General features: G+C 43.9%; 1 protein-coding gene across 1 annotated transcript in view; it reads right to left on the bottom strand.

Annotated features, from left to right (window-relative positions):
- SIKE1 (suppressor of IKBKE 1) overlaps nucleotides 1-19327 on the bottom strand; it is a 41269-nt gene extending 21942 nt beyond the window's left edge. Inside the window, exons 1-5 of the mRNA XM_073615694.1 lie at nucleotides 19243-19327; nucleotides 15834-15994; nucleotides 5178-5283; nucleotides 2700-2842; nucleotides 104-217 (exon numbers count right to left, since the gene is read on the bottom strand). Of these exons, the coding sequence (XP_073471795.1) occupies nucleotides 104-217; nucleotides 2700-2842; nucleotides 5178-5283; nucleotides 15834-15992 (522 nt within the window). The 5' untranslated portion in view covers nucleotides 15993-15994; nucleotides 19243-19327. The remainder of the gene's footprint in view (nucleotides 1-103; nucleotides 218-2699; nucleotides 2843-5177; nucleotides 5284-15833; nucleotides 15995-19242) is intronic.
- Nucleotides 19328-26371: the final 7044 nt, after the last annotated feature.

The following is a 26371-nucleotide window of genomic DNA, read 5'->3' as shown; positions in this document are numbered from 1 at the left end:
GCATAGAGAGATATGCATGTGTTAGAGATATACAGAGATTTTTTTTTGCCTTGACAAAACAAAAAAACAAAAAAAAACAAAAAAAACACATAACACTTCTTACCTCTAATTGGGCAAGTCTTTCTTGAATACTGTATGCCTGATTCTCATCGATCTGGATGGCTTGTCTCATGACTTCTCCCATAGTACATATCCTGTCAATGTGTCTCTCTATTTCCTTTAGCAGAAAAAGAACACAGTTTGAAGGAATATTGCACAGTTGCAAAAAAATAAAAATAAATAAAAACGAAGGAAATACAACTTATTAAAGCACACAGCTCAGTTGGAGAAAAGATTAAATCAAGCGAAACTTTCTTCTGCAATAGCTGCATAACCCTTCTTTAGTTACATGACCAATAAGCCTAACTAAAATCTAAAGTGAACTTTTAGGGCTCATTCACGCAGACACACTCGGGTTCTATTAAGAATGGTACCCCCACTCATCCAGCAAATGGGCACGCATTTGCATGCACCACAACACATAGTACCACAGTGCCATGCGTTTTGGCGCAAGAAATTTCTAAAATCGTGCCAGCATCTTTAAGCTTTCTTCGCGCATAGAGCAGCCCACTGAAAAAAAGCACATGCGCCTGGATGCACTGCTTGTGTGAAAAAGTCCTTAAAGTAAAAGTTCTGCCTAAAAGATGGCGCTACAATTCCTACTATTACCTTTATAAACCAACAAAGCTTCTTCTGTGCCCCTCTTTGATGTATGCCTTTACAATTATTAAAAATGCCCTTACTGGCCACTAAGGTAGACTCATGGGACAGGCAAAAGAGAGTTGGCAGGGCTCAATCTTGAAATCAGCCCAGAAGCCCACCCCCCCCCCACGAGGTCAAGTCAGTACTATGCTATGACTAAGGCCGTTCACTGAAACATGTAAGCTGTTTTCATCTGTTATGACCTCGCAGCAAATAAAGATTCAACACAAATGTTTTTAGTTCCCAGCTTCCTATATCTTATCTGCATTTGATGTAAGTGATTTAAGAAGACACTGAAAGCCTGAGCACCAATACCTGCAGGACTCCAGACTTGGATTTATTAGGTCCCTGATGGGAGCGCTGCTACCCTTCTTCCTATTTAAGCAGTTACAAAAACTGCAGCTGTCGACTTTTAATAAACAGACACTTACCCAGGATCCAGCACTGTGTTCACCCGAGGGGGCACCGGGGACCAAAGACAGTCTCTAGCGCTAGCAACTTAACTGTGGGTACCCAGCTGTGACAGCTTGCGGCTTCACAGCCGGGTGCACGCTGCACATTGTGAATGGTCCCGTGGTGTTCTGGGACGTATCACAGAAGACTGCAGGAAGAGAGGAGGTAAGGAGAACTTTTGTTCAAATCGTCAAAAACAAGTACCCACTCTTCCCTTACCGAAAAAGGTTGCCAAAAATTAGAGTAGCGGAGGAGGCTTTAAAGCGAAACTTACCCTTTTCAGTGAAGTTCCACTTTAAGTGATTGTAAACCTATTTTTTTTTTTTTACATAAACAAACATGTTATACTTATCTGCTCTGTGTAATGGTTTTGCACAGAGCAGCCCAGATCCTCCTCTTCTCGGGTACCACGCCCATGCACCTGGCTCCTCCCTCTCGTTGAGTGCCCCCATAGCAAGCCGCTTGCTATGGGGGCACTCGTGTGGGTTCGAGCCTGATCTACGATCTGTGTGTCCACTGATACACAGAGTATGGCCTGGTCTCACCCCCCACTCTCTGGCTGTGACTGACTGAAGCAGGAGCCAACGGCTCCCGCCTCTTTGTCCAGCGAGGGGAGGAAGAGGGGGAGAGGGAGACGGAAGCTGCTCCGGGGCACATCGCTGGATTGAGATCGGGCTCAGGTAAGAATAACGGGGAGCTGCATACAGAACGCTTTTTTACCTTAAAGGGGTTGCAAACCCTCGAGGTTTTTCACCTTAATGCATTCTATGCATTAAGGTGAAAAACCTCCTGTGATACAGCAACCCCCCAGAGCGCCCGCCCCCTTTTACTTACCTGAACCTGGTCTTTCTAGCGATGGGGAGGAGCACACCAGTTCCAGGCGGTGTCTCGGGTCCTGATTGGATAGATTGATAGCAGCGCAGTCATTGGCTCCTGCTGCGGTCAATCAAATCCAATGACACGAGAGCCGGGGGGGGGGGGCTGAGTCATGCTGTCTGTGTCAATGGACGCAGCAGAACATGGGAACGCGACCGCACGAGTGCCCCGAGGGAGAGCGGCTCTCCAACAGGGCACTAGAGAAGAGAAGGAGCCAGGAGCGCCGCTGAGGGACCCCAGAAGAGGAGGGTCAGGGCCACTCTGTGCAAAGCCAACTGCACAGAGGAGGCAAGTATGACATGTTTTTTTTTTTTCGTTTGTTTTTTAAACGAACCTTTAGATATCCTTTAATGCAGAGAATGCATTAAGGTAAAAAAACCTTCTGCCTTTAGAACCACTTTAAAATATATTGTATTTAGCATGGCAAGTGTGTGTATGTTCATAAATGGAGTAATTTCAAGAATAAGTGTACATACACTTAAGCGTGATCAGTAAAGATTATAGCACACATACTATAATTGTAATCAGTAGAGTTGGAGAACATAGAGTAAGCACATAATATTGGCTATATTAAATGAATGCTTCTGTATACAAGTAAAACAATACATTACTTTATACATAGAGCTTACAGAAGAATATGTTTCATGAGCTTCTAGAACTGGCTCTGTAGGTGCAGGCTTTTTGTTTGCTATTAGCTGCAGCATTTGTCTCCTGTACTTGCTCATGATCAGCTCCAGTGCATACTGATGCTCCTCCAAAGACAGCCATAACTCTGCAATGCATAGAATGTAGATAAAAAAAAAATATATAATAATAATAATAATAATAATAATATCAGTACCCAAGGTAAGGGAGTACAATCAGCAACTTGCTAAAACTATACAAAAAGTACTACCACTAAATCAAATAGATCACCCAATTTTCATTTATTTGGGTTTTATGAAACCTTGCAGATTCTCACACTGCAGTGAAATGGTTCTTTGTTGTGCCAATTCTTTTTGCATGCTCCAAAATTGTATGGGCCACAGTGCAAAGGACTCAAAGAGAAGGCAGTCATGAAACCATGGAACACTGTAGGGTTGATTTACTAAAGACAAATAGGATTGTGCACTTTGCAAAGTTGCTCCAGAGCTTAGTAAATGAGCAGAAGCTCTGACTTTCATCATCCAATCATGTTCAAGCAAAAATGCTGTTTTTTTAATTTTCCCTGCACGTGATTGGGTATTCTTTGCAAAGTGAAGCTTTACCTCATTTACTAAGCTCTGGCGCAACTGCTCTTGCAGAATGCAACTGCACAGTCTATTTGCCTTTAGTAAATCAACCCACTGTCCTGGGTAGTAGGTGGGATAGCTGGAATTCAACTTGTTTACAAACACAAACTTTCAAATGCTTAACCACTTCCCGCCCGCCCTATAGCGGATTGACGTCCGGGAAGTGGTTCTGTTATCCTGACTGGACGTCATATGACGTCCAGCAGGATAACATGCCGCAGCGCGCCCCCGGGGGCGCGCATCGCGGCGATCGGTGGAGCGGTGTGTCAGTCTGACACACCGCTACACTGATCTTGGTAAAAAGCCTCCGGCGGAGGCTCTTTACCACGTGATCAGCCGTGTCCAATCACGGCTGATCACGCTGTCAATAGGAAGAGCCGTTGATCGGCTCTTCCTCACTCGCGTCTGACAGACGCAAGTAGAGGAGAGCCGAACGGCGGCTCTCCTGGCAGGGGGGGTCTGCGCTGATTGTTTATCAGCGCAGCCCCCCCTCAGATCACCCCACTGGACTACCAGGGATGCCACTAGGACCACCAGGGAAGGGGCAACGTGGATGGCCAGGTATGTACCCCATGGCCATCCACATGTGCCCAATCTGTGCCAATCAGTGCCCACAAATGGGCACTGATTGGCACTATTATGTCCATGATCTGCCCAGCAATGCCCAGATCTGCCCAGCAATGCTCTATCAGTGCCACCTGTCATTGCCCATCTGTGCCACCTGTCATTGCCCATCAGTGCCACCTGTCAGTGCCCATCTGTACCCACCTATCAGTGCCCATCTGTACCACACATCAGTGCCACACATAAGTACCCATCAGTGCCACCCATATATACCAATAAATGCCACCTACGAGTGCCCATCAGTGCCACCTATGAGTGCCCATCAGTGCCGCATACCAGTGCCACCTATCAGTGCCCATCAGTGCCGCCTATCAGTGCCACCTCATCGGTGCCCATCAGTGCCGCCGTATCAGTGCCCATCAGTGCCCATTATTGAAGGAAAAAGCGTACTTATTTACAAAAAAATTTAACAGAAACAAAGAAAAACTTGTTTTTTTTTCGAAATTTTCAGTTTTTTTTTTATTTGTTGCGCAAAAAATAAAAAACCACAGAGGTGATCAAATACTACCAAAAGAAAGCTCTATTTGTGGGAACAAAATGATAAAAAATTTGTTTGGGTACAGTGTAGCATGATTGCGCAATTGTCATTCAAATTGCAACAGCGCTGAAAGGTGAAAATTGGGCTGGGCGGGAAGGTGTCTAAGTGCCTGGTACTGAAGTGGTTAATTGTTACTTGAAAATCTAAAAGGTCATGTGCTTATTTATCACATTCTCAAATGAGTAAACAATGTTTCAAAGTTGTTTTAGGCAATAAACCAAAAATAATTCTTTATAATTGTGCAAACAATAGGTGCGCTATCCCTTTAAAAACAGCTCAATTAAATACAATACCATATCAATAACAATGATTGTAATAAAATATAAAGTGAAAATACACATTTAAAAAAAATCTGTGATATATACCTATCTCTTCAAAAGTGAAATCCAATACACAAAGTTCTCTGTAAATGATGAGCAGTTCATGCAATGTGCGGTGTCAAAACACACTATTTTTCTACACACCATCACACATGTATGGTGCAAACAGGGTACACAGAAAACAGTTTGCCCTGTTCACACCAAACATGTAGAAAAATATAACCACACAGCTCAAGACATGCTGTGAACAATCCCTAAGACTCAAAGCATGCAAACCCATTGGTGATTTTAGAGATTATGAATTGACATATTAAGAACACCAGGGAAGCGTGAACTTGGAAACCTTTATATTACCTTTATTTTCTTGTTGAAGATCTCTTATTTGAGTATTTTCTTGACATAAAAGCACATGTGGTTTATACTTTGAAGCATCCTTCAACTCTGCCACGTCTTCTTGATACTGTAGGGAAAAAATTTTAGCTGTCTCGTTGCCAGTTTTAGCTGTCTCGTTGATCCACTAGAAACTTTCAGACAGATCAATTAGCTTATTACTAGTTAAGAGACCAAGTCAGCCATGTCAGGAATGAAAGTGAACTTGGACACAGAGCAAGTAACAGCAATACAAGCTTGACAGATATTTATCCTACACCTACACTATTCAAATGGAAAAAAAACAAATAAAAAATAAAATCTGCCTACACTTCTGGCTTAGATATAACCACACACATATTTGCACTACTAGAGGGATCAAACTGGGTTCACACATGTCCGGCTGCGGTTTGTAGTCCGGAGCATTTCTGTTCATCGGGTTCAGGTACAAATTTTTGCCTGAATTTGCACCTGTACCGGACCCAAAAATGCACAGGACCCTTTTTAAAACCATACTGACGCCACCCCATACATGTGTGAATCGGCTCTATTGAGAGCTGGTCACTTTCACATGTTATGTGAATTGGATGCAGATATGTAAACCCAGCCTAAAGTGGGATCCCACCACTTTTGTTTTTGCAGACTGCTGATAGAGTAAAACCACCCAGGGTGTTCACGGCCTTTAAGGTTCAAGGACTCTCAGAAGTCAATTTTTAAAAGGCAGAAAGGATCTTCAATTTGCAAAGAAATTTTCCTTTAATTTAACCACTTACATGTACACAATTGACTGCTAATGTTTATACCAGGATTATGGCTGTAACTGTCTCCCATAACACTGGTCTTGTTTTTTTTTTTACAGCCAACGATGCTCTACAAAGTAAAAGCAATCCTAGCGACTAATTAGCCACTGGATTGCTTTTACAGGCAGCGTAAGGGGGTCCCCCCCCCACTCCGGTGCCTCTCTGGGCATCTCCCATCTCGGTGGGAAACCCCAGCATTCAAGCTGGCGGTTGCGCCGGCTTACAATAAAATCGACCAGAGGCTGGATCAGCTCTATGGTCTAGGACAGGTGTCTCCAAACTACAGCCCTCCAGTTGTTGAGGAACTACAATTCCCATCATGCCTAGTCATGTCTGTAAATGTCAGAGTTTTACAATGCCTCATGGGATGTGTAGTTCCACAACAGCTGGAGGGCCATAGTTTGGAGATCCCTGGTCTAGGAGACCAAAAGCGACGAGCATTTTCCTCACTTGTGGTTAGGGCAGATTTAGACACTGTCATTTTTTTGGAAAGCATGAGATCAAAAAGTGCTTGTAGATGAATTATAGAATCAAATATAAATAAACATTCAGTGATCTCGCACAAAAATAATCAAATCCATAATTACTAAATAAAAAATTCAAAAGTTCATAAATCACTAATAAATTGACAGATAGTGATGATGAAGGTAAATTCAGTCCATTCATAAAGAGTTCAGTGAAGATACACCAATCCCATAGAGGGAAATCACATATCGCTGATCCCAAGAGCCGTGGATACAAAAGAGGGCAAGAAACAAGCTCCAATAGTGGAGTAAAATGTTATCATCAGCGAGTGCCTTCCTCTTGACATGCTGGAACAAGGATTCAGACGCTGCCAACCATCTGTCCCTGCAGAGGGCTGTATCTGCATGCGCATAAGACCTTGCTATTAAGGAGGTCCGCCGTGTCTGGTAAGGGTCCATCTTCATTGTCCTCTGGAGTCACCGGTTGCTGGGATTCTTCTTCACACTCCCTTCCTCCCTCTTCACCTATATGGGCTGTTGTTCCAACGAACTGTGGATATGTGATTTCCCTCTATGGGATTGGTGTATCTTGACCAAACTCTTTATGAATGGACTCTACTTACCTTCATCACCACTATCTGTCAATTTATTACTGATTTATGAACTTTTGAATTTTTTATTTAGTAATTATGGATTTGATTATTTTTGTGTGAGATCACTGAATGTATATTTATTCATATTTGATTCTATAATTCATCTACAAGCACTTTTTGTATCTGGCAATATTTATTATTGGTAATTAATATACTCACCTTATACTAATTTAATCATCTATTCAGTTATATTTTGCTCACTTGATTGCAAGCGCACTTAGTATACCGATATTAATGTTTTTTCGTTGCAGCTGCAATTTAAGGTGTTTTAAAGCTCTTTAGCGCGGTTTTCTTTTTAAAGCATGAGATCAATGGGTTTTTTTTTATCTGATGCGTTCAAGGGTAGTGGAGAGCCCAGATCTCTCCATAAAGAGAACCTGTCATGCTTTATTTCTATCACAAGGGATGTTTACATTCCTGTGATAGGAATCAAAATTACAAAACTAAATAAATAAAAAGGGACAGTGTAAAAATAAATGTTTTTAAATAAAAATAGGATTTTTTAAAACAGCTTACCTGTAAAATCCTTTTCTTTCGAAGGACATCACGGGACACAGAGCCACAGTAATTACTGATGGGTTATATAGGCATCACTGGTGATTGGACACTGGCACACCCTATCAGGAAGTTCAACCCCCTATATAATCCCTCCCCCTTGCAGGGATACCTCAGTTTTGTAGCCAAGCAATATAGTGTATTAGAAGAGGGGCGGGACCTCTGTGTCCCGTGATGTCCTTCGAAAGAAAAGGATTTTACAGGTAAGCTGTTTTAAAAAATCCTATTTTCTTTCTCGAACATCACGGGACACAAAGCCACAGTAATTACTGATGGGATGTCCCAGAGCAATGCTACCTGAGGGGGGGGGAACCACGACCAAGTAGGGTGCAATCAGACCTGAGGAACCTGTACTGCTGCCTGCAGCACACTACGCCCAAAGGCGATATCCTCATGCCTTCTCACATCCACCTGATAGAATCTGGTGAATGTATGAACTGAAGACCAGGTTGCGGCCTTGCAGATTTGAGCCATAGAGGCCCGGTGATGCACTGCCCAAGAAGCACCAATAGCCCTTGTGGAATGTGCCCTGATCTGAAACGGAGGAATCTTCTGTTTCAAACCGTAAGCTTGAATGATCAACTGTCGAATCCATTTAGAAATGGTAGCTTTTGACGCTGCCTGTCCTCTATTGGGACCCTCTGGCAGCACAAACAAAACATCCGTCTTGCGGATCTGAGTAGTTGCCCCTAGATAGGCCTTAACTGCTCTTACTACATCCAACGAATAGAGAGATCTCTCTTCCGGAGAACAGGGATCTGGAAAAAAGGAAGGTAGAACAATGTCTTGGTTTAAATGAAAATCAGAAACCACCTTCGGTAAAAAACTAGGATGAGGGCGTAGTACCACTCTATCCTTGTGTATAATCAAATAAGGCTCCTTACAGGAAAGAGCTGCTAATTCTGATACTCTTCTAGCAGAAGAGATGGCCACCAGAAAAATTAATTTCCTTGTCAACAAGACCAAAGGAATCTGACTTATTGGTTCAAAAGGCCGTTTCTGTAACACAGCCAGGACCAAATTCAAGTCCCAGGGGTTTAGGGGCGCTTTAACCGGAGGATTAAGACGCATCACCCCCTGCATAAAGTTTCGGACCAAAGAATGCGAAGCAAGTGGCCGCTGAAATAATACTGATAAAGCAGAGACCTGGCCCTTGATGGTACTCAAGGCCAGCTTCATCTCTAATCCCATCTGTAGAAAATCAAGGATTCTACCTATGACATATTTCCTGGGATGCCAACCTCTGGATTCACACCAGGTTATATAAGCTTTCCAGACTCTATGATAAATCATCCTGGAAGCTGGCTTCCTTGCATTAATCAAGGTAGATATGACAGGACCTGAGAGCCCACGACTCTTCAGAACGTGGGTCTCAATAGCCAAACCGTCAAATTTATAGTTTGTAAGGCAGGATGGAACACTGGACCTTGAGATAACAGGTCTGGGCGTTCCGGTAGTGTCCACGGGGAACCTACCGTCATCCTTACTATTTCTGCATACCAAGTCCTTCTGGGCCAAGCGGGGGCCACCAGAAGTACCGACTTCCTTTCCTGCCTGATCCTGCGAAGGAGTCGTGGTAGTAGCAGAATAGGCGGGAATGCGTAAATCAGTGAGAACCGATGCCACGGAATCACCAACGCATCCGTCCCGCATGCAAGAGGATCTTTTGTCCTTGCCACAAATCTGTCTATCTTTTTGTTGAATCGGGATGCAAAGAGATCTACATCTGGAACCCCCCATCTTTGGCATATGGCCCAAAAGACGTCGGGATGCAGAGACCATTCCCCTGGAAGTAACTGCTGGCGACTTAGATAGTCCGCCTGCCAATTCTCTATTCCCGGGATGAAAACTGCCGATATGCATGGCACATGCATCTCTGCCCAGACTAAGATCTGGTTCACCTCTTTTTGAGCAGCTCGGCTCCGGGTGCCTTCCTGATGATTGACATAAGCCACTGCTGTGGCATTGTCGGACTGGATCCTGACCGGACAACCCTGTAGCCTGATAGTCCAGGCTTTTCTGGGGTAGAAATATTTTCTCCTGGCTTGTATGTATAATCAGACCTAAATATTCCAGTCTTCTTACTGGTTTTAGGAAAGACTTTTCTAAGTTGAGGATCCAACCCAGGTGTTCTATATACCTGACCGTGGTCCTCAAGTTTCCATTCAAAGAGGCTACCGACCGGTCTATCAAGAGCAGGTCGTCTAGGTATGCTATGACAGCTATACCCTGAGCCCTTAATCTGGCCAGAGGAGGAGCCAAGATCTTTGTGAACACTCGAGGTGCAGTGGCTATCCCAAAGGGCAGAGCCATAAACTGGAAATGGCGCCCTCCTACCTCGAAGCGCAGAAACTTCTGATGAGCAGGAAAAATGGGCACATGCAGATATGCATCTCTGATGTCTATTGATGCCAGAAATTCTCCTCCCTGCAGGGTGGGAACTACTGTTCGAATTGATTCCATGCGGAAGGATTGAATCCTTAGGAATCGGTTCAGATCCCTTAAGTCCAAAATGGGCCTGACATCCCCATTTGGCTTTTGGACCGTAAAAAGGTTGGAATAGAAGCCCAATCCCTGGTCCTTTGCGGGAACTATCATAATGACCTCCTGCGACAAAAGTCGCTCTAACGCTAGAAGGAGCGACTGCTTCTTCTCTGGGTCTCTGGGAACATTTGATCTGAGGAACCGAGGAGAAGGGAATTCCTGAAACTCCAGCTTGTACCCTAAGGTTACCGTGGAGACTACCCATCTGTCCTGGAAGTCCTCCTGCCAGAGCTCTGAGAATTGTCGCAGTCTTCCCCCCACTCGAATGAGCGGGGGCGCCCCCTCATGCAGAGGTCTTAGTGTTTTGCCTAGTAGGCTTCTTTCCCCAGGACTTCTTTTGTCCCTGGGGTTGACTCTTGTCTCTGGACCCCGATGGAGGCGGCCGTCGAGACTGCCTGGAGGCTGAAGCCCCCGGCGCTGGGGAAAGAGTCCGTTTGAAAGAGGGACGCTTACTCTTCTTCTTGACAGGTAAGAGAGTGCTTTTCCCACAAGAGATTCTCTTGATATAGTTATCCAAGTCCTCTCCAAACAACCTTGCACCACGAAATGGAAACCCAGCCAGTAGCTTCTTACATGGTGCTTCGGCTGACCAATTTTTCAACCATAGGATTCTACGTATATGCACCAACCCCAGTGAAAGACGGGAGGTTTGCACGATAGAATCTCTAATGGCGTCAACCACAAAGCATAAGGCCGCTGGAAGGTTAGCAAACCCCTGGGCCTGCTGTTCAGGTAATACTTTGATGACCTGCTTAACATGGTCTCTTAAGTATTGACAGACTCCAATCGCTGCTATTGCAGGTTGGGCCACTGATCCTGCTAAGGAGAAAACATCCTTCAATAGGGATTCCATCCTTTTATCTACAGGATCCCTGAGCATCTGAGCATTGTCTACAGGACAAGTCAGGCTATTATTTATTGAGGAAATGGCGGCATCAATAGCCGGAATTCCCCACATTTAAATAAACTTTTCTTCCATCGGATAAAGTGTTGAAAACTTTCTCGGCGGAAAAAAATGTTTGTCTGGGTGATCCCACTCAGAATAAATAAGCTTTTCAAGTAAAGTATGAACAGGAAAAGCATGTGCTGCTTGGAAAGGTTTCAGTCACCCCAAAGCAGAAGAGGATTCTTTAGCAGTTTCAGGTATGGGCAACTTAAATGTGGAGCGGACCAATCCAGTGAGGATCTGCACTAAGACTTTCTCCTCTTGGGAAGTCGCAGAGGCTCCCTCTCCACCTGAATCCTCCGAAGAGGAATCATCCATCCCATCCCGATCCTCTGAAAGGGATTCATCTCCTTTATCCCAGAGCTCCTCTGTCTGAGGGTCTTGGGGAACAGAGGAAAGCCTAGTGCGTTTTCTTCCACTGAGTGAAGACGTAATCACGGCCATTAATCTTTCCTCTAGACCATTAATGGTTGAGGAAAAAACCTCTTGTGTAATATATACAGGGGCTGAAGTGCCAGAAGCAGGTGTAGCCCCTGACCCCGATGGCTCTCCCTGGCTAGCCGTCCCTGGTCCATCTTTAGGGGGGAAGGATGCTGCCGACAGGGGGCCCTCAGAACCTGAACGAGATCCCCTAGTGTCTCTGGTTCCTGGGGTGCTTGAACCTCTTCTACCCATAGTGCAAAGCAACAAGGTGTGAGGTATACAAATGAACACTGTCCGCTGAGCGATGTAGTCTGGCTAAAAGCCTTGCTACCCAATGCTCAGTCTGGTGTTACTTCAGTAAATGCTGCCTAGGAGAATGCCTGTGTCCCACCTTACATGCGACCGTCAGCTCTGTGTCTCTCAGAAGGCTGAGTGCACCTGTACAGAGTGCCTTTAATAGCCTGCAGCTGGCCTGAGTGGGAGTCTAAACACTCTGTGCTGACATCCCGCCCCCTCCTCTACCGCCCCCCCCCCCCCTCGAGTTTTGAAAAAAAACGAGCGCTTCCCGCACTGCCGACTCTCCTGTCATGCTCTGGAGAAAAGGCTGGGGATGGGGGGGGGGGGGGGGGGAGGAGGGAGACTGGTAACAAGATTTGCCTGAACGGCTATCTTCAGAGATGGTGGCCATTAGGCCACAGAGCCCGGGTGGTATAACCACTTTCTAGACCCCTGTGGCCCCTCTCTAGCCTGGGGGGGGGACATTCAAACATGAGAAATCCCCCCATCCACCTTACCTGCTTGCAGCCTGCTTGATACGCTGGGACATACACAGCGATTACAACACCTGAGACAGACATTCAGCATGTGTAGGTTTGTGCTCTTGGCAGCCCCCGGTGGTCACAATAGGCATAGCATGCATTTACCTTAAAGGAGAAAAGCCACTAGAACTCAAAAATTCTGTGGAATCTCCTCTTACCTTATCCAGCCGCAGGGTGCTGTTTACACAGACCCAATCTTCACCTCTCACGGTGGGCTCCGTTTGAAAAAACCGTCAGAGACTGGGGCCCCCATCAGTAGGGGGATCCAACAGTTCTGGGACCGTAAAGCACCTCGCCAGAAATTAGGAAGTTTAAAGCCATTTTCTGATCTGCGGGGTCCAGCTCTCTAAAAAGAGAAGCATTACGGGTAAAACCTCGTTTCTTCGGACACGAGGCCCGGGTACCATTCAATTCGGCCATGAAAAGACACTTTGAATGGATCCGGTTCGCCTGGCTTGCCCCAGTATAGGATCTTAGGATATTCCCTTTGGAGCTCAGCACAGGACATCTTTACACGTCCATCACCTAAGACACTGGCGTAAAAACTGAGGTATCCCTGCAAGGGGGAGGGATTATATAGGGGGTTGAACTTCCTGATAGGGTGTGCCAGTGTCCAATCACCAGTGATACCTATATAACCCATCAGTAATTACTGTGGCTCTGTGTCCCGTGATGTTCGAGAAATAAATAAATATTTTTTTTTAAAGCACCCGTCGCCGCATTCACAGAGGGGAGAACACATATGTAGGTCCTGCGTGCATACGTAAAATGGCGTTCACACCACACGTTAGCAAATGTTATAGTGAGAGCGATTATTCTAGTGCTATAGACCTCCTTTGTAACCTGTAAAAATGTTTAAAGCGTCTCCTATGGAGATTTTTAAGTATCGTGGTTTGTCGTCATTCCACAAGCATGCGCAATTTTAAAGCGTGACTTGTTAGGTATCTATTTACTTGGCGTAACATCATCTTTTATCAAAAATCGAGCTATATAGTGTGTTCTTTGCATTAAAATTCATTAAAGTGTATTATTTCCCCAGACAAAATAAGCTTGAAAAACCGCTGCGCAAATACTGTGCGACATAAAAAATTTGCAATGACCGCCATTTTATTCTCTAGGGCCTCTGCCAAGAATATATATATGTAATGTTTGGGGGTTCCAAGTAACTTTCTAGCAAAAAAAAAAAAAAAAAAATTTTTACATGTAAAACTAAAAGTGTCAGAATAGGCCTGGTTTTCATGTGGTTAAGAAATTATATACAAAAAAACAACAAACAAAAATCTCCCGTCAGCTATGACGTGTTCCTACATCAACCAAATGAAATACCTTAAATAAGCGTAGCACAAGCTAATATTGAAAATTATATATTTCTACAAATTATGTTCCAAATATTTTATGTGCAATCTGCAAATAAAACTTTTTTTCAAAACGATTTGTGCTCAAAGCGGAGTTCAGCCGAATGTTTTTTTTTTTTTTTTTAAGTCAGCAGCTAAAAATACTGCAGCTGCTGACTTTTAAAATATGGACACTCACCTGTCCAGGGTGCCCACGATGTCCTCACTTGAAGCCGATCTGTCCCTCGGCTCTTGGGTGGAGGCGCCGCCATCTCCAGTAAGGGAATCAGGAAGTGCAGCCTTGTGGCTTCACAGCCTGGTTCCCTACTACGCATGCGCGAGTCACGCTGTGCGTCCTAACCGGTCCCTGCTGTATTCTAGGACCTGTGTCTCCCAGAAGACAGCGGGCGGGGGGTGGGCGCTAGAGGGGCCGGACATGTAAAGCAGTGTTTCTCAACTCAGTCCTCAAGGCGCCTCAACAGGTCATGTTTTCAGGATTTCCCTCAGATGAAACGGCTGTGGTAATTACTAAGGCAGTGAAACTGATCAAATCACCTGCGCAAAATAATGGAAATCCTGAAAACATGACCTGTTGGGGCGCCTTGAGGACTGGAGTTGAAGTTGAGTAACACTGGCGTAGATCACCGCAGAGACTGCGGTGATCTATGCCTGGAAGTGGGAGCAAATACCTGGATTATACAGGTATCTGCTTCCCCCTCCTTCCTGAAAGGTGCCAAAAGTGACACCGGGGGGGGGGGGGGGGGGGGGGGGAAATCCGATCAGTGGAAGTTCCATTTTTGGGTGGAACTCCGCTTTAATCATTCAGCAAAGCAGAACTACTTTGCAGTACTGCAAAGTTGGAAGCATACCCTGTGTATGTAAATAAGAAAATACTGACCATATAAGCATATACAACTACAAACTATATAGTTTGTATATCTAGAAATATTTTTTTTTAAATATTAAAGTGGAAGTAAACTTCCATCTCTTGCTTTTACCTACAGGTAAGCCTATTATAAGGCTTACCTATAGGTAATGCAAAGATCTATACATGCAGCCAGTGACATCACTGGCGCATGCACTCTGTCAAACGGCCACCCGGGCCGTTTCTTCAGAGCCCTGTGCCGTGAATGGCGTCTCCTGCGCATGGGCAGGAGTGACGTCATCTCGGCTCTGGCCAGTCACAGAGGCCGCAGATGGGTGAAGATGAGAGCACCTGCGCCACTGACATCTTGGCACTGGAAGAGCTTCGTTTTAAGGCAAGTTTAACATAATGTGCTAGCGCATACTAGCACATTATGACATTACCTTGCAGGTACAAAAAAAAAATTATGTCCAGAGATTTACAACCGCTTTAAGGCTTGGTTCACACTACTGCAACTTGAGTACTACTTTGAATTGACCTTCAGGGAATGCCTTCCTGTAAATTAGGATCCAAACCACATCAATATAGATGAGGATCTGATTTGGAGGCGACTTCCATTAAAGTCTATAGGCACAAGCCATATAACAGTCATCTTGAAGTGCTACAGGAACCTTTTCTAAAGTCAGAGCGACTTCAGTAGTGCTAATTAGGACAGCTCTCACTGACTGATATGTGATTTCATATGTCATGCAACTTGGGGTCTCACAAGTCGAATCCCAAGTCGCGGCACTGTGAATCAAGACTAAGGCCGGTCATACACAGAGCAAATTTCTTTCCTGCAATCTTCGCTTGATTCCCCCATCAACACAGACAATGTTGATGCAGCAATACCTCCTGCCAGGCCATTGTCTTCTCCCAGCGGGGGAGAGCAGGGGAAGTTGTCCCCGGTGGGAGAAGACAGCAATTATTGCTAGTGGTTATAGCAGCAGCTAGCGATAAACACAAGAGAATCCGGCAGGCTGGCTCTACCCAAGTTGATCAATCAACTTGGTACATTCAGCCTGACCATTATCGGTTCGAATCTCAGCCAGTTCCTGCTGAAACGGCTGAGATTCAAACCATGCATGGCCGGGCCTTATACACGCTAAAAAGATTTACATCTAACAGACTTTTTAAACAAGCACATTTGAAAAAAAGAAAGTCTATTTATTAAGCCGTAAAAGAAAAAAAAATGCCTACCTTTTCTGGTAGAGTTGTCCCAACCTCTTTCATGGATTCCATCCGCTTATGCAAAGAGCTTGACTGCTCAATTAAGGACTCTGCAGCATTGTCGTGATCTTTCAGTCTCTCTAACAAAGTTTTGGCATCTTGTAAGATCTTATCTATAGTGCACGTCATAGCTGCAAAGGACAATATGAAAATTAACATGATAGAAAACACTGTAGCTATAAAAAAAAAAAATTGGGATTTTTTTTATGTAGCTCTAAAATATTTTTCTTGCAGTAAAGCGCAGGACACAGGCTTGCAATCATGAGTAGGCTATGCTCCACCTTCAGGTGATTGAACACTGGCAAAGCCACACAAAGCTTTGAAATACTCCCTCATATAATTCTCTCACCATGTGAACCACAGTTTTGTAGCAAGCAATGAAGTACCAAAAACATAGAAGATATTTTACAGGTACATAAAAAAAAAAAAATTCCAGTTTTCTCTTATTTTAGTACAGGACAGAGGCTGGTAATAACAACAGATGGGACGTCCTAAAAGCAGTAATAAGTGAAGGGTAAGTTAGGCACCAAAGATTCATCCAGCAGGCCCCCAGGAAAACAAAAGTCTAAAAAAGGCCAAACCAACTTTAAAACAAGGGCCTGTAAAACATCAAAATGGTAAAACTTAGCAAATGTATGCACAGAAGACTATGAGGCTGTCTTGCTAAGCTGAGTAACAGAAGCCTGATGTTGAAAACACCCAAGGTGTGCCAACAGATCTAGAAGAATAAGCCTTAGTTGAGAAGGGAGGCTCGTTACCCTTGATAGAATAGGACCAAGAAATAAATAGTCTGGCAAATCCACCTAGCAATCTTAGATCGTGAGGCAGAAAACCCCTTTGGCCCCATCTGGCAAAATGAAGAGTGAGTCCAAATTCCTGATGGAAGCCGTAACCACTATATAAAAAAAAAAAAAAAAAAATCACACAGCTAGGCACCACATGCAAACAGTGGATAGCGGTCTCCTTTGGACTTTTAGAGGAAGGGCAATCTAATATCCTCATTTGTGGATGCTAGTTTCCTATAGGACAGGGCTGCCAGCTCTGAAACCTGTCTAACTGAGGTAACAGCTACCAGAAAAGCCACCTTATGGGTAAAATACACCAAGTGAATTTCCTGGATTGGTTCAAATGCAGCTTTTGGAGGACTGAAACTATCATGGGCAGGTCTCACAGCGTCACTGGCGCCTGACGAGACAGGACAATGTGAGCAACCCTTTGATCAAAGGCCTTTATCAATGCATTAGAGGCTAGAGGTCTCTGGAACAAAATGACCAAGGCCGAAACCTGCCCTTTCAGGGTACTCAAGGACAATTTTTGTTTTTTGACTGTAGAAAGGAAAGCAAGTGACCCATAAAATAATGGTGGAGCTGGAAGTTCTTCTGTTCACACCAATGGAAATATGCTTTCCTAGTACAGTGGTACACTTTGCAGGAAGCAGCCTTTCTTGCCTTACGAAGCATGGAAATCAGAGATTCTGAGAAGCAGCTTTCCCTTAGGACCTAAGCCTCAACAACCATGCCAGTACAAAGCCAGCGACTGAGAAGAATGTTAAAAGAGACCTTGTGAAAGAAGATCAGGGTGGTTCCACGAACGTGAAGAATGTCCAAAAATCAAGAAAATCGCTCCACCTCAATCCTTCAAAGCAGATGTGGCAAAAACTGAAGTGGAGGAACGCATAAAACAGATGGAATTGATCCCATAGAGTCAGTTTGGCGTCCACTGCCAATTCTCAAGGATCCCTTGTTCTGGACACAAATCTGTTTAGGTTTCTAGTTGAACCTGGACGCCAGAAGGACCATGTACAGTGTTCCCCAACAATGTCAGAGCAACCATTTCCCTGGCAGCAGTTACTGGTGACCTAGAAACTCCAACTGCCAATTTTCCACTCCCAGAATGTGCAGAGTAGATATGGTTCCTTATGAGCTGCACAACTTTGTGGCCTTGTTGGGCTGTATTCTACCAGACGACCCTTGAGTGTGTCTGTTTACAATAGAAGGGAAAGATAAATCGTTCCAAGCTCCAAGATGCTGACTGAAAAAATGAGCCTCCCTCAGAGCCGGTTCACACAGGGACGGCTTCAAAGTCGCCCGACTCTGAAGCCGCCCCGTACAGCGTGACTTGCAAAACGACTGCTGTATAGAAGTCAATGCAAGCCACTCTGAAGTTGCACCAAAGTAGTACAGGAACCCTTTTCTAAGTCGGAGCGACTTGAGTAGAACGGTTCCATTGTACAGAATGGAGTGCGACAAGTCGCTCCTGTGCCATGCTGCCAAGCCTGCCCATGGTGGTCTGCTGTCAAGTTGGCCTCAGAGGATCTGCTGCCAGCTGTCAATCAGTTGCACCCGGACGGACTTTGCTGGTTCCCCGGCCCCTGACCGGACAGACAGACGGACTTTGCTGGTTCCCCGGCCCCTGTCCGGACTTTGCTGGTTCCCCGGCCCCTGTCCGGACTTTGCTGGTTCCCCGGCCCCTGTCCGGACTTTGCTGGTTCCCCGGCCCCTGTCCGGACTTTGCTGGTTCCCCGGCCCCTGTCCGGACTTTGCTGGTTCCCCGGCCCCTGTCCGGACTTTGCTGGTTCCCCGGCCCCTGTCCGGACTTTGCTGGTTCCCCGGCCCCTGTCCGGACTTTGCTGGTTCCCCGGCCCCTGTCCGGACTTTGCTGGTTCCCCGGCCCCTGTCCGGACTTTGCTGGTTCCCCGGCCCCTGTCCGGACTTTGCTGGTTCCCCGGCCCCTGTCCGGACTTTGCTGGTTCCCCGGCCCCTGTCCGGACTTTGCTGGTTCCCCGGCCCCTGTCCGGACTTTGCTGGTTCCCCGGCCCCTGTCCGGACTTTGCTGGTTCCCCGGCCCCTGACCGGACTTTGCTGGTTCCCCGGCCCCTGACCGGACGGACGGACTTTACTGGTTCCCCCGGCCCCTGACCGGACGGACTTTGCTGGTTCCCCGGTACGGTGGAGGCCACTCCTCAAGGGAGGTAGAGGGCCTGTCAAGACCCCCCCCCCCCCCCTTAGTCAGTGCCTGTCGCTCCAGTATTTTGCTTACTGTTAGCCATTATCCTGCACCTGTTCTGTTTGCTGTACCCTACCTTGTACCTGCTCCCCCTTGTTCCTGACCAATCTTGTGTGCACTTTCCCATCTGCTCCCTCCATTTTTCCCCTGCCATGCTCATGATGTGTCTGCCTAACATGCCATGTGGACCCTGGAGAACATGTATGGCGATCACTGATCCATTCCATATACCAGGTAGCAATGCTTTTAGAGATCCCCTACATACAAAGCAGACCGAGCAACGCGCACACCCCTCCTCACCTCTCATCATTACCTGACCATACACAGCACTTTCCGCATGAAAACAAACTGAAAACCCATTTACAGCCGTTACCTGTCAAACCCTTGTCTGCGCTCCAACACTGCCGCCAACTTCCGCTGCCATTGACCGGAAATCACAACCCAGAGTCCTGATTGGTAGCATTTTAATGACGTATCTGACACATGCGGCCATATTTCTTAATGGCATTTTCCCTTGAAACTTTCCGCGAAGGAAGGGATAGAAGCCTAAAGAGTTCAGGCCAATTGACATCAAAGTAGAACAATCAATGCACTTATGTGTTTTATACAGCGATAGAAGTGGGGAGCTGGAGCAGTTTTCTGTATATTGTGGTAGATGTTGTGTGCCGCCTAGCGGTCAGTAGCGGTATAGCGTCCAGAACTTCATGTCATGCTTTTCTAAGTCTGAATGCACACTGGATGTTGTCCATAAGCTAGCATTCGGTCCAGCTGTATTTACATGAAAAGGCTATATACACACACACACACGGGCATATTAACCACTTGACCTCTGAAAGATTTACCCCCCTTCCTGACCAGGCTATTTTTTGCGATTCGGCACTGCGTTAATTTAACTGACAATTGCGTGGCCGTGCGATGCTGTACCCAAATAAAATTGATGGCCCTTTTCCCCCACAAATAGAGCTTCCTTTTGGTGGTATGTGATCACCTCTGCGTTTTTTATTTTTTGTGCTATGAACAAAAAAAGACCAACAATTTTGAAAAAAAAAACAATATTTTTTACATACTGCTATAAAACATATCCAATTAAAAAAAAAAATCAAACATACATTTAGTCCAATATGTAGTCTGCTACATATTTTTTGTAAAAAAAATCCCAATAAGCGTATATTGATTGGTATGTGCAAAAGTTATAGTGTGTACATACCAGGGGATATATTTTTTTTATTTATGTATTTTTTTTACTAGTAATGGTGGTGATCATCGACTTATAGCGGGACTGTGGCAGACATTCTGACACTGACACTTTTGACACTTTGTGGGAACCAGTGACACTAAAAAAGTGATCAGTGCTAAAAATATGCACTGTCACTGTACTAATGACATTGGCTGGGAAGGGGTTACCATCAGGGGCGATCAAAGGGTTAACTGTGTGCCTAACCAGTGTTTATCTAAACTGAGTGAGGTGCTTTTACTAGGGGAAGAGATGGAATGTATTCCCTTTGCAGGGACACAAAATCCATCCCTTTCCCCCTGTCAAATTCATATTTGTTATCTTCATTAATTCATTAATTAATAATAATAATAATAATAATAATAATAATAAAACGTTATTATTATTATTATTATTAAGAATATTATTTATTATTATTAATTCATTACATTACATTTGTATAGATGCGGCATTCATTATTTCGGATAATTCGTAACTTTGGATAAATTTGTATTCATGACGTTCACTAACAGCCAAATTTAAAAGGAAATTCCAATACCTATGATTTAAAAGTTAGTAATAGTTATTATCAGTTAGTTAGTTAGTTATTATTTCATATTTTCGAATTTTCGAGTTTTCGAATTTTCGGGTTTTCGTTCTTAATTTCGGATTTTCGAATTTCAGAATTTTCAGATTTCTGCATTTTCAAATTTCCGATTTTTGGAATTTCCGAATCTTCGAATTTCTTCGAATTTCTGAATTTTAGAATTTTCAATTTTCGGATTTTCAAATTTCCGAATTTTCGGATTTTTGAATTTCGGAAAAATGATTTAAACGGGTTTTTGTTAATTGGAATATTTGTCGAAAAATGAATTCGGAACAAAATAAATTGCACATGTCTAGTTGCTTCTACAGGCTGCAAAAAAATGCCAATCACCATTATAAGCAGCATTTTATGCCCAGTGTGCATGAGGCCTCAGCCAGTAGCTAGCAGAAAAATCCATCGTAAAAAATGGTCAGTCTGGTGCATGTTGATGCTCATATGTACGCGTGTTCATGTGTGTAAGCCATATGCATGTAACTTCATTTTGTTAGCTAAGATATTTATTTGTTCCAGCCGCTAGGCGGATATGACACACATACGTGCATGTTTATGTATGCTTTTGTGTGCATTATGCCAGTGCATTTCTCTCTGAATGCTGGTTTGGGGCATTCTTTTTATGCCCCTAAACGCTGCTTTAAAATACAAATATAAGTGCCACAATGTGCACATTGACTAAACATGTAAATAAAAAAAAAGGGAGAGAGAGCGCCAATGATTCAGTGTAGTAATTTAATGATAATACAGCAGAAAATATTTTACTTGTGTAAAATATGATGTGAACAGAATGATAGTCAGCCTTGGTCTTCCTCCAGCTTTCGGTTGCAGTGGATGAATGATGAGCAGTGTAAGCCGGTATGTAAAGACCGTTATTCACAGAGGGACAGCATGCAAGCAGGGCTGACAAGATGACGTCACACGCTATAGACACAGTGAAGGGGCATGGCAACACGTTTCAGGGTGGGTACACCCCTTTCTCAAGCCTTGTAGGAGTCATTGCAGAGACTGTCAGCGTTAATTCTTCAGGATTAACTCCATCCATTCCAGTGGGTTTTATGGATTGTGGGCGCATGGGTGCCGCCCCCAGTGACACCTCCGCCACCCTCCCTATTCATGTGCCTGGCCCCTTTCAGGACGCCGGACACATGAAATACTATGGAGAGGATAAGCGGGGGGTGTGTATTTTGAAGTACGTGATTAGAGCCAGAGGCTCTAATAGGCTTCAAAATAAGGTGGGCTCGGGGCGTAGAGCACTGCGTCCTGATCCCACCCTGTTGTGTGACATAGCGAATTCATTTTTGCTATTTTCACACTATTGTTCCTCCCTGCCAATCAGCAGGCAGGTCAGTGAGACCTGTCTCCCGATTGGCCAAAGCATTAGGCGATCCTATTGGATGCCTAACGCTTCGGCAGAAGAGGAGACATGGCAGAGGAAGCCTGAGGAGCCGAGCGGACACAGGAGCCGCAGCTGCCATTTCCTGCCACTACAGAAGAGGAGGAGGAAGCCCCGTCACTCGGTAAGTGCCGCCGGGCTGGCCGCGAGGGGGAGGGGTTAGTGAAGTGACAGCAGAGCCGGGGGACGCGCCTGGCTGCATTTGATGGGCACAAGTGGCTGCATATACTGGGCACAAGTGGTTGCATTTGATGGGCACAAGTGGCTGCATATACTGGGCACAAGTGGTTGCATTTGATGGGCACAAGTGGCTGCATTTGATGGGCTCAGTGGCTGCATTTGATGGACACAGTGGCTGCATTTGATAGGCACAATGGCTGCAATTGATGGGGGGGTTCAGTATTCTTCAGTTTGTTTGCGTCCCCCAATTTTGAGCACCAGCCGCCACTGGCTAAATGTGTGGAAACAGTAGTATATTAAATGCAGGACACATGGTTCTGAGAAGTATAAGGCCTCATTCACATGACTAAATCAGCTGTTGCATCGGGAGTAACAAGCGGAAAACTGCGTCTGGGAGCCCAGGTCTGTGCGGATAACCGGGACTCGGGAAGCTTGTACAAAGCAATGACATAACAATAGAGTTCACTGCTGTTTACCATTTTATTAAGAAGTAATCAAACAGGGAGCCATTACCTGCAGTTAGCGCCTAATGACGCAAGCAGTGTTTACTCAATTATAGCGTATTTAATCTGAACCTGTGTAATGGAAATTTGTAAGTTCTGTATATAATTGTATTGTATTTTGTATGTATCGCACACTGCCCTCACTGTGCACACAGCACTAATAATGTTTTCAGTACATGTTTACATTCTTTTGAGTCCTGATTAGAATTAGCCTGCCTATGTAACGCCCCTTGTTACCATAAACCTACAATTGTAATATTAATGTGATACCTACGTAATCATGTTCATAAAAACCTTCAATTGCGTCATAATAAAGCAGAACAGTAATTTGGAAAGATGCTGAGTGTATTTTTTGTGTCTGTTCCCTACTGCAGTAGTTATTATTAATTTGGAACCACTAATCAATATGAGGATAGGAGTTGCCTATCATCAATTTAACCGAGTCAGCATGGCGAGTTTTGCCTTAGAAGGGGATTCCAGGTGACCCTGAGTATCCGAAACGAGGAGCTTGAGACGATCCGGGAATTTCTGATAATCAGCCAGCTGAGGTAAGCCTTTTGCTTACATTTGAGTTATCAGACTTCCTTGATCGGTAAGGCATTTTCGGGACAAAGGGTACCTATTTTACTCCCCTTAATCGAACTGTATTGATTGGTGGTTATATGTTATGTTGTCCCTGTCTATTGTCCATTGGAGTGTTATAGATAAGAAAGGGAAGAATAGTGCTGTTCACAGGTATATGTAGTAAATCTGCTAGATAAAGTAGTTTAGAGGCAAGAGGGTATAGGCACACGTAGAAAAGCGAGAAGACTGGCCAGTCATTATGGGCATCGAATTAAGTAAGGGAATGAAGGGTAAGAGACCCTCAAAAAATGCCCAGCGCAAGAAGAGCGCTATATATGAACCTAAGGTGCGGTTTCGCCTATACTGAGCCCCTAGATTAATGGTTAGAGTGGACATGGATCCACAATGGGTAACTGGGTTACCAAAGGCCATAGGGACTAAGAATCATGCAGAGTAAACAACTAGAGAAACAGCTATCTATGTGAGCAGGATGGATCAAGGGTAACATTAACACTAGACAGAAAGGGACATTTTCATGTTAAGTTGTGGGATGAATTTGGGGTCAGGCACTACAACTAGTAAAAGTCAGAAACAGAGAAATGAGAATTAAAACAGAATACTTTATATGTTGTCAGAGAGAGAAGATGGGATGAGCACTCTGGCTGCCCATCTGATCATAGAAGCTAGATATAAAAGATATCTGAACAAAATAAGGAATGCAGAATTTATGCAGGGAAATATTAAAGAGTTAAAAGAAAGTGAGAGAATGATATGCATGTGTTGTGTACAAATGGGAAAATGTAAGCGATTTTAGAGAGATATTGGTGTATGTGTGTGCGAATGCTGGGACCTTTAGTTCTATTGCTTGTGTGTGTCATGTACGCAGATGTGACCCCCTCCTTTGTGCTCTCCTGAAAGAATGTCCCTGAGAGGTCAGTGATAAGCTGGAAGGACACCATGCCAATTTCAGTTTTTTAGACAAAACATGTGCCGGGTTAACGAATCTAATGGTAAACAATGTGATCACAATTATTTTGAATCTGTTTTCCAAACATGGTAAAGTGAAGGTTACATTTAACCATGTATTACACAAATTGAATATCCTTTGATAGTGGAAACACTGCATTTAAAAAAGGGAAATTAAGTAAAATTAAGTAATAATGAGTAATAATTTCTAATATGAGTTTAACAATTTTATTAATAATATAGATATATTGAAACTGGTTTAGACAACCTTTGGTTGGAAATGAAATCCAGGTTATTGGGGAAATTTGTAATGAATGAGATTAGTTTAGAATAAGATAACAATTTTGTAATTTTACATTTATTCAATAACCCCTTTTTGAGAGAAAACGATTAAGATGAGGTTGTTATTTAGAATAAAGCTGCCATAATATTTAACAAAGCCAAGATGAATGGGGTACATAAGAAGTTTTTCTACAAAAATGAAATTTCAAGGTTCTTGATAATAACTTGATGTGCAGTCCATGATGTGAGAGTAATAATAAATAAATTTAAATATAACAGACCCATCACATCAAGTCCACACACCCTGTTAGGATAGATGCCGCCTGCAGCCAGTTGTTTTATAGTTTTTGATGCTTTCTGGTCCATCATACAAATTCTTGGTCCTTTTGTTTTTATTTATTTTTATTTTTGAAATCCAAAGCAGAATGTGTGGATTGTGAAATGATGTGCCCCTTTTCCTTGTAAGTACAGTGGTATAAGCAGAAGAATATTTTGGATTTATGGGCATCTCTGCATGACCGCAGGGTATTATCATTTATTATAATATTGCCAGGAAAAAGTTGTCTTTTGAAACATGAAACTGGAGTTCTTACACAAACAGCGTGATAGAAAACAAACCATTGTTATATATTTATGCAAGCTGGACCCAGTAATAAATGGTTCACCCCGATATATCAGAGCTGTAGCTTTTATGCAAAGGTGCTATTAGACAAAGTTAGATATTGTTTTGGTCAAACATTTAATTTTTAATGGTCTGACATTCTGTGCAGCAAATATACAGCTAACTAAATGTTTGTCTAATGAAAGGTTTAAAATATGAGTTTATTTATGTACAAATCTAACAATGAAAAATGTGTACATTTGAATCCAGCCACCTTATTGCCTCTATTGGAGGAGGCTGGGGACAAAGGAAGACATGTGTGTTAAATTGATGTGGGAATCAGCTGCTGTGAGCCCAGTGCAGGACACACTCCCTGAAGACCCAGATATTAAATTTTTTGTAGATTTGAGTATGCAGTTTATCACCCAGAAGGATACTCTGTATTCAAAGTCATTGGATCCTTTTTCCCCAGCTCAAGAAACAGAGCTCCATGTTTTAGCAAAGCCTGTGAGCTATAAAAAGAGTGTATATTTATATAGATAGTCAAGATATAGAGAGCTTTTGGTTCCATTTAAAGGGCCAGAAGTTTGTTTTTACTTCGGCAGGTAAACCAATAAAGCATGCCAAGTTAATTTGATCGGCTGTTTTCAGCCTTCCAGGTTCTTGCTGAGGTAGTCATATTAACTTTAAAACTCACACATGGAAGCAGACCAGGTGACTAAGGATGCTGCATTTACAGCCCCGGACACTTGATGGGTCTGTGCAACTCACAGATTCCACCCTAGTTCTGGCCCAGTATAGCTGGGATTAATAATTCAACTTTAAGGACCCCAGAACGAGAAGAACAAGTGGTCCACAGGGAGCAACTTCTTATGAAACAGGACTTTGGAAAAGGTGATCATTTATGTCTGCCAGCTACTCTTTTCCCTCCAGCTTGACACTTGGACCGTGTCATCAGTCACAAGCAGTTATGGCTGCCTTAGTAAATGAGCGTGGGATAGAGCCAGGGTTCCCCACAGTTGTTTTTATAACATACCACTTCTTGTTTTACCTGTTACCAAAGGTGTTACCAAAAGCTGAACATCCCTCCCAGAGATTACAAAAAGATATATCCAGATGCCCAAGTCAGGTTCTTACGAGTATGCATTTTGTCTGTATGGACATGTTTTGTGGATGTCCAGTGGCAAATGCTACTGCAA

The sequence above is a fragment of the Aquarana catesbeiana genome, linkage group LG02, assembly GCF_042186555.1.
Source record: "Aquarana catesbeiana isolate 2022-GZ linkage group LG02, ASM4218655v1, whole genome shotgun sequence".
NCBI lineage: Eukaryota > Metazoa > Chordata > Amphibia > Anura > Ranidae > Aquarana > Aquarana catesbeiana.
Note: the sequence above shows the minus strand (reverse complement) of the source record. Positions and strands in the feature narration are given on the sequence as shown.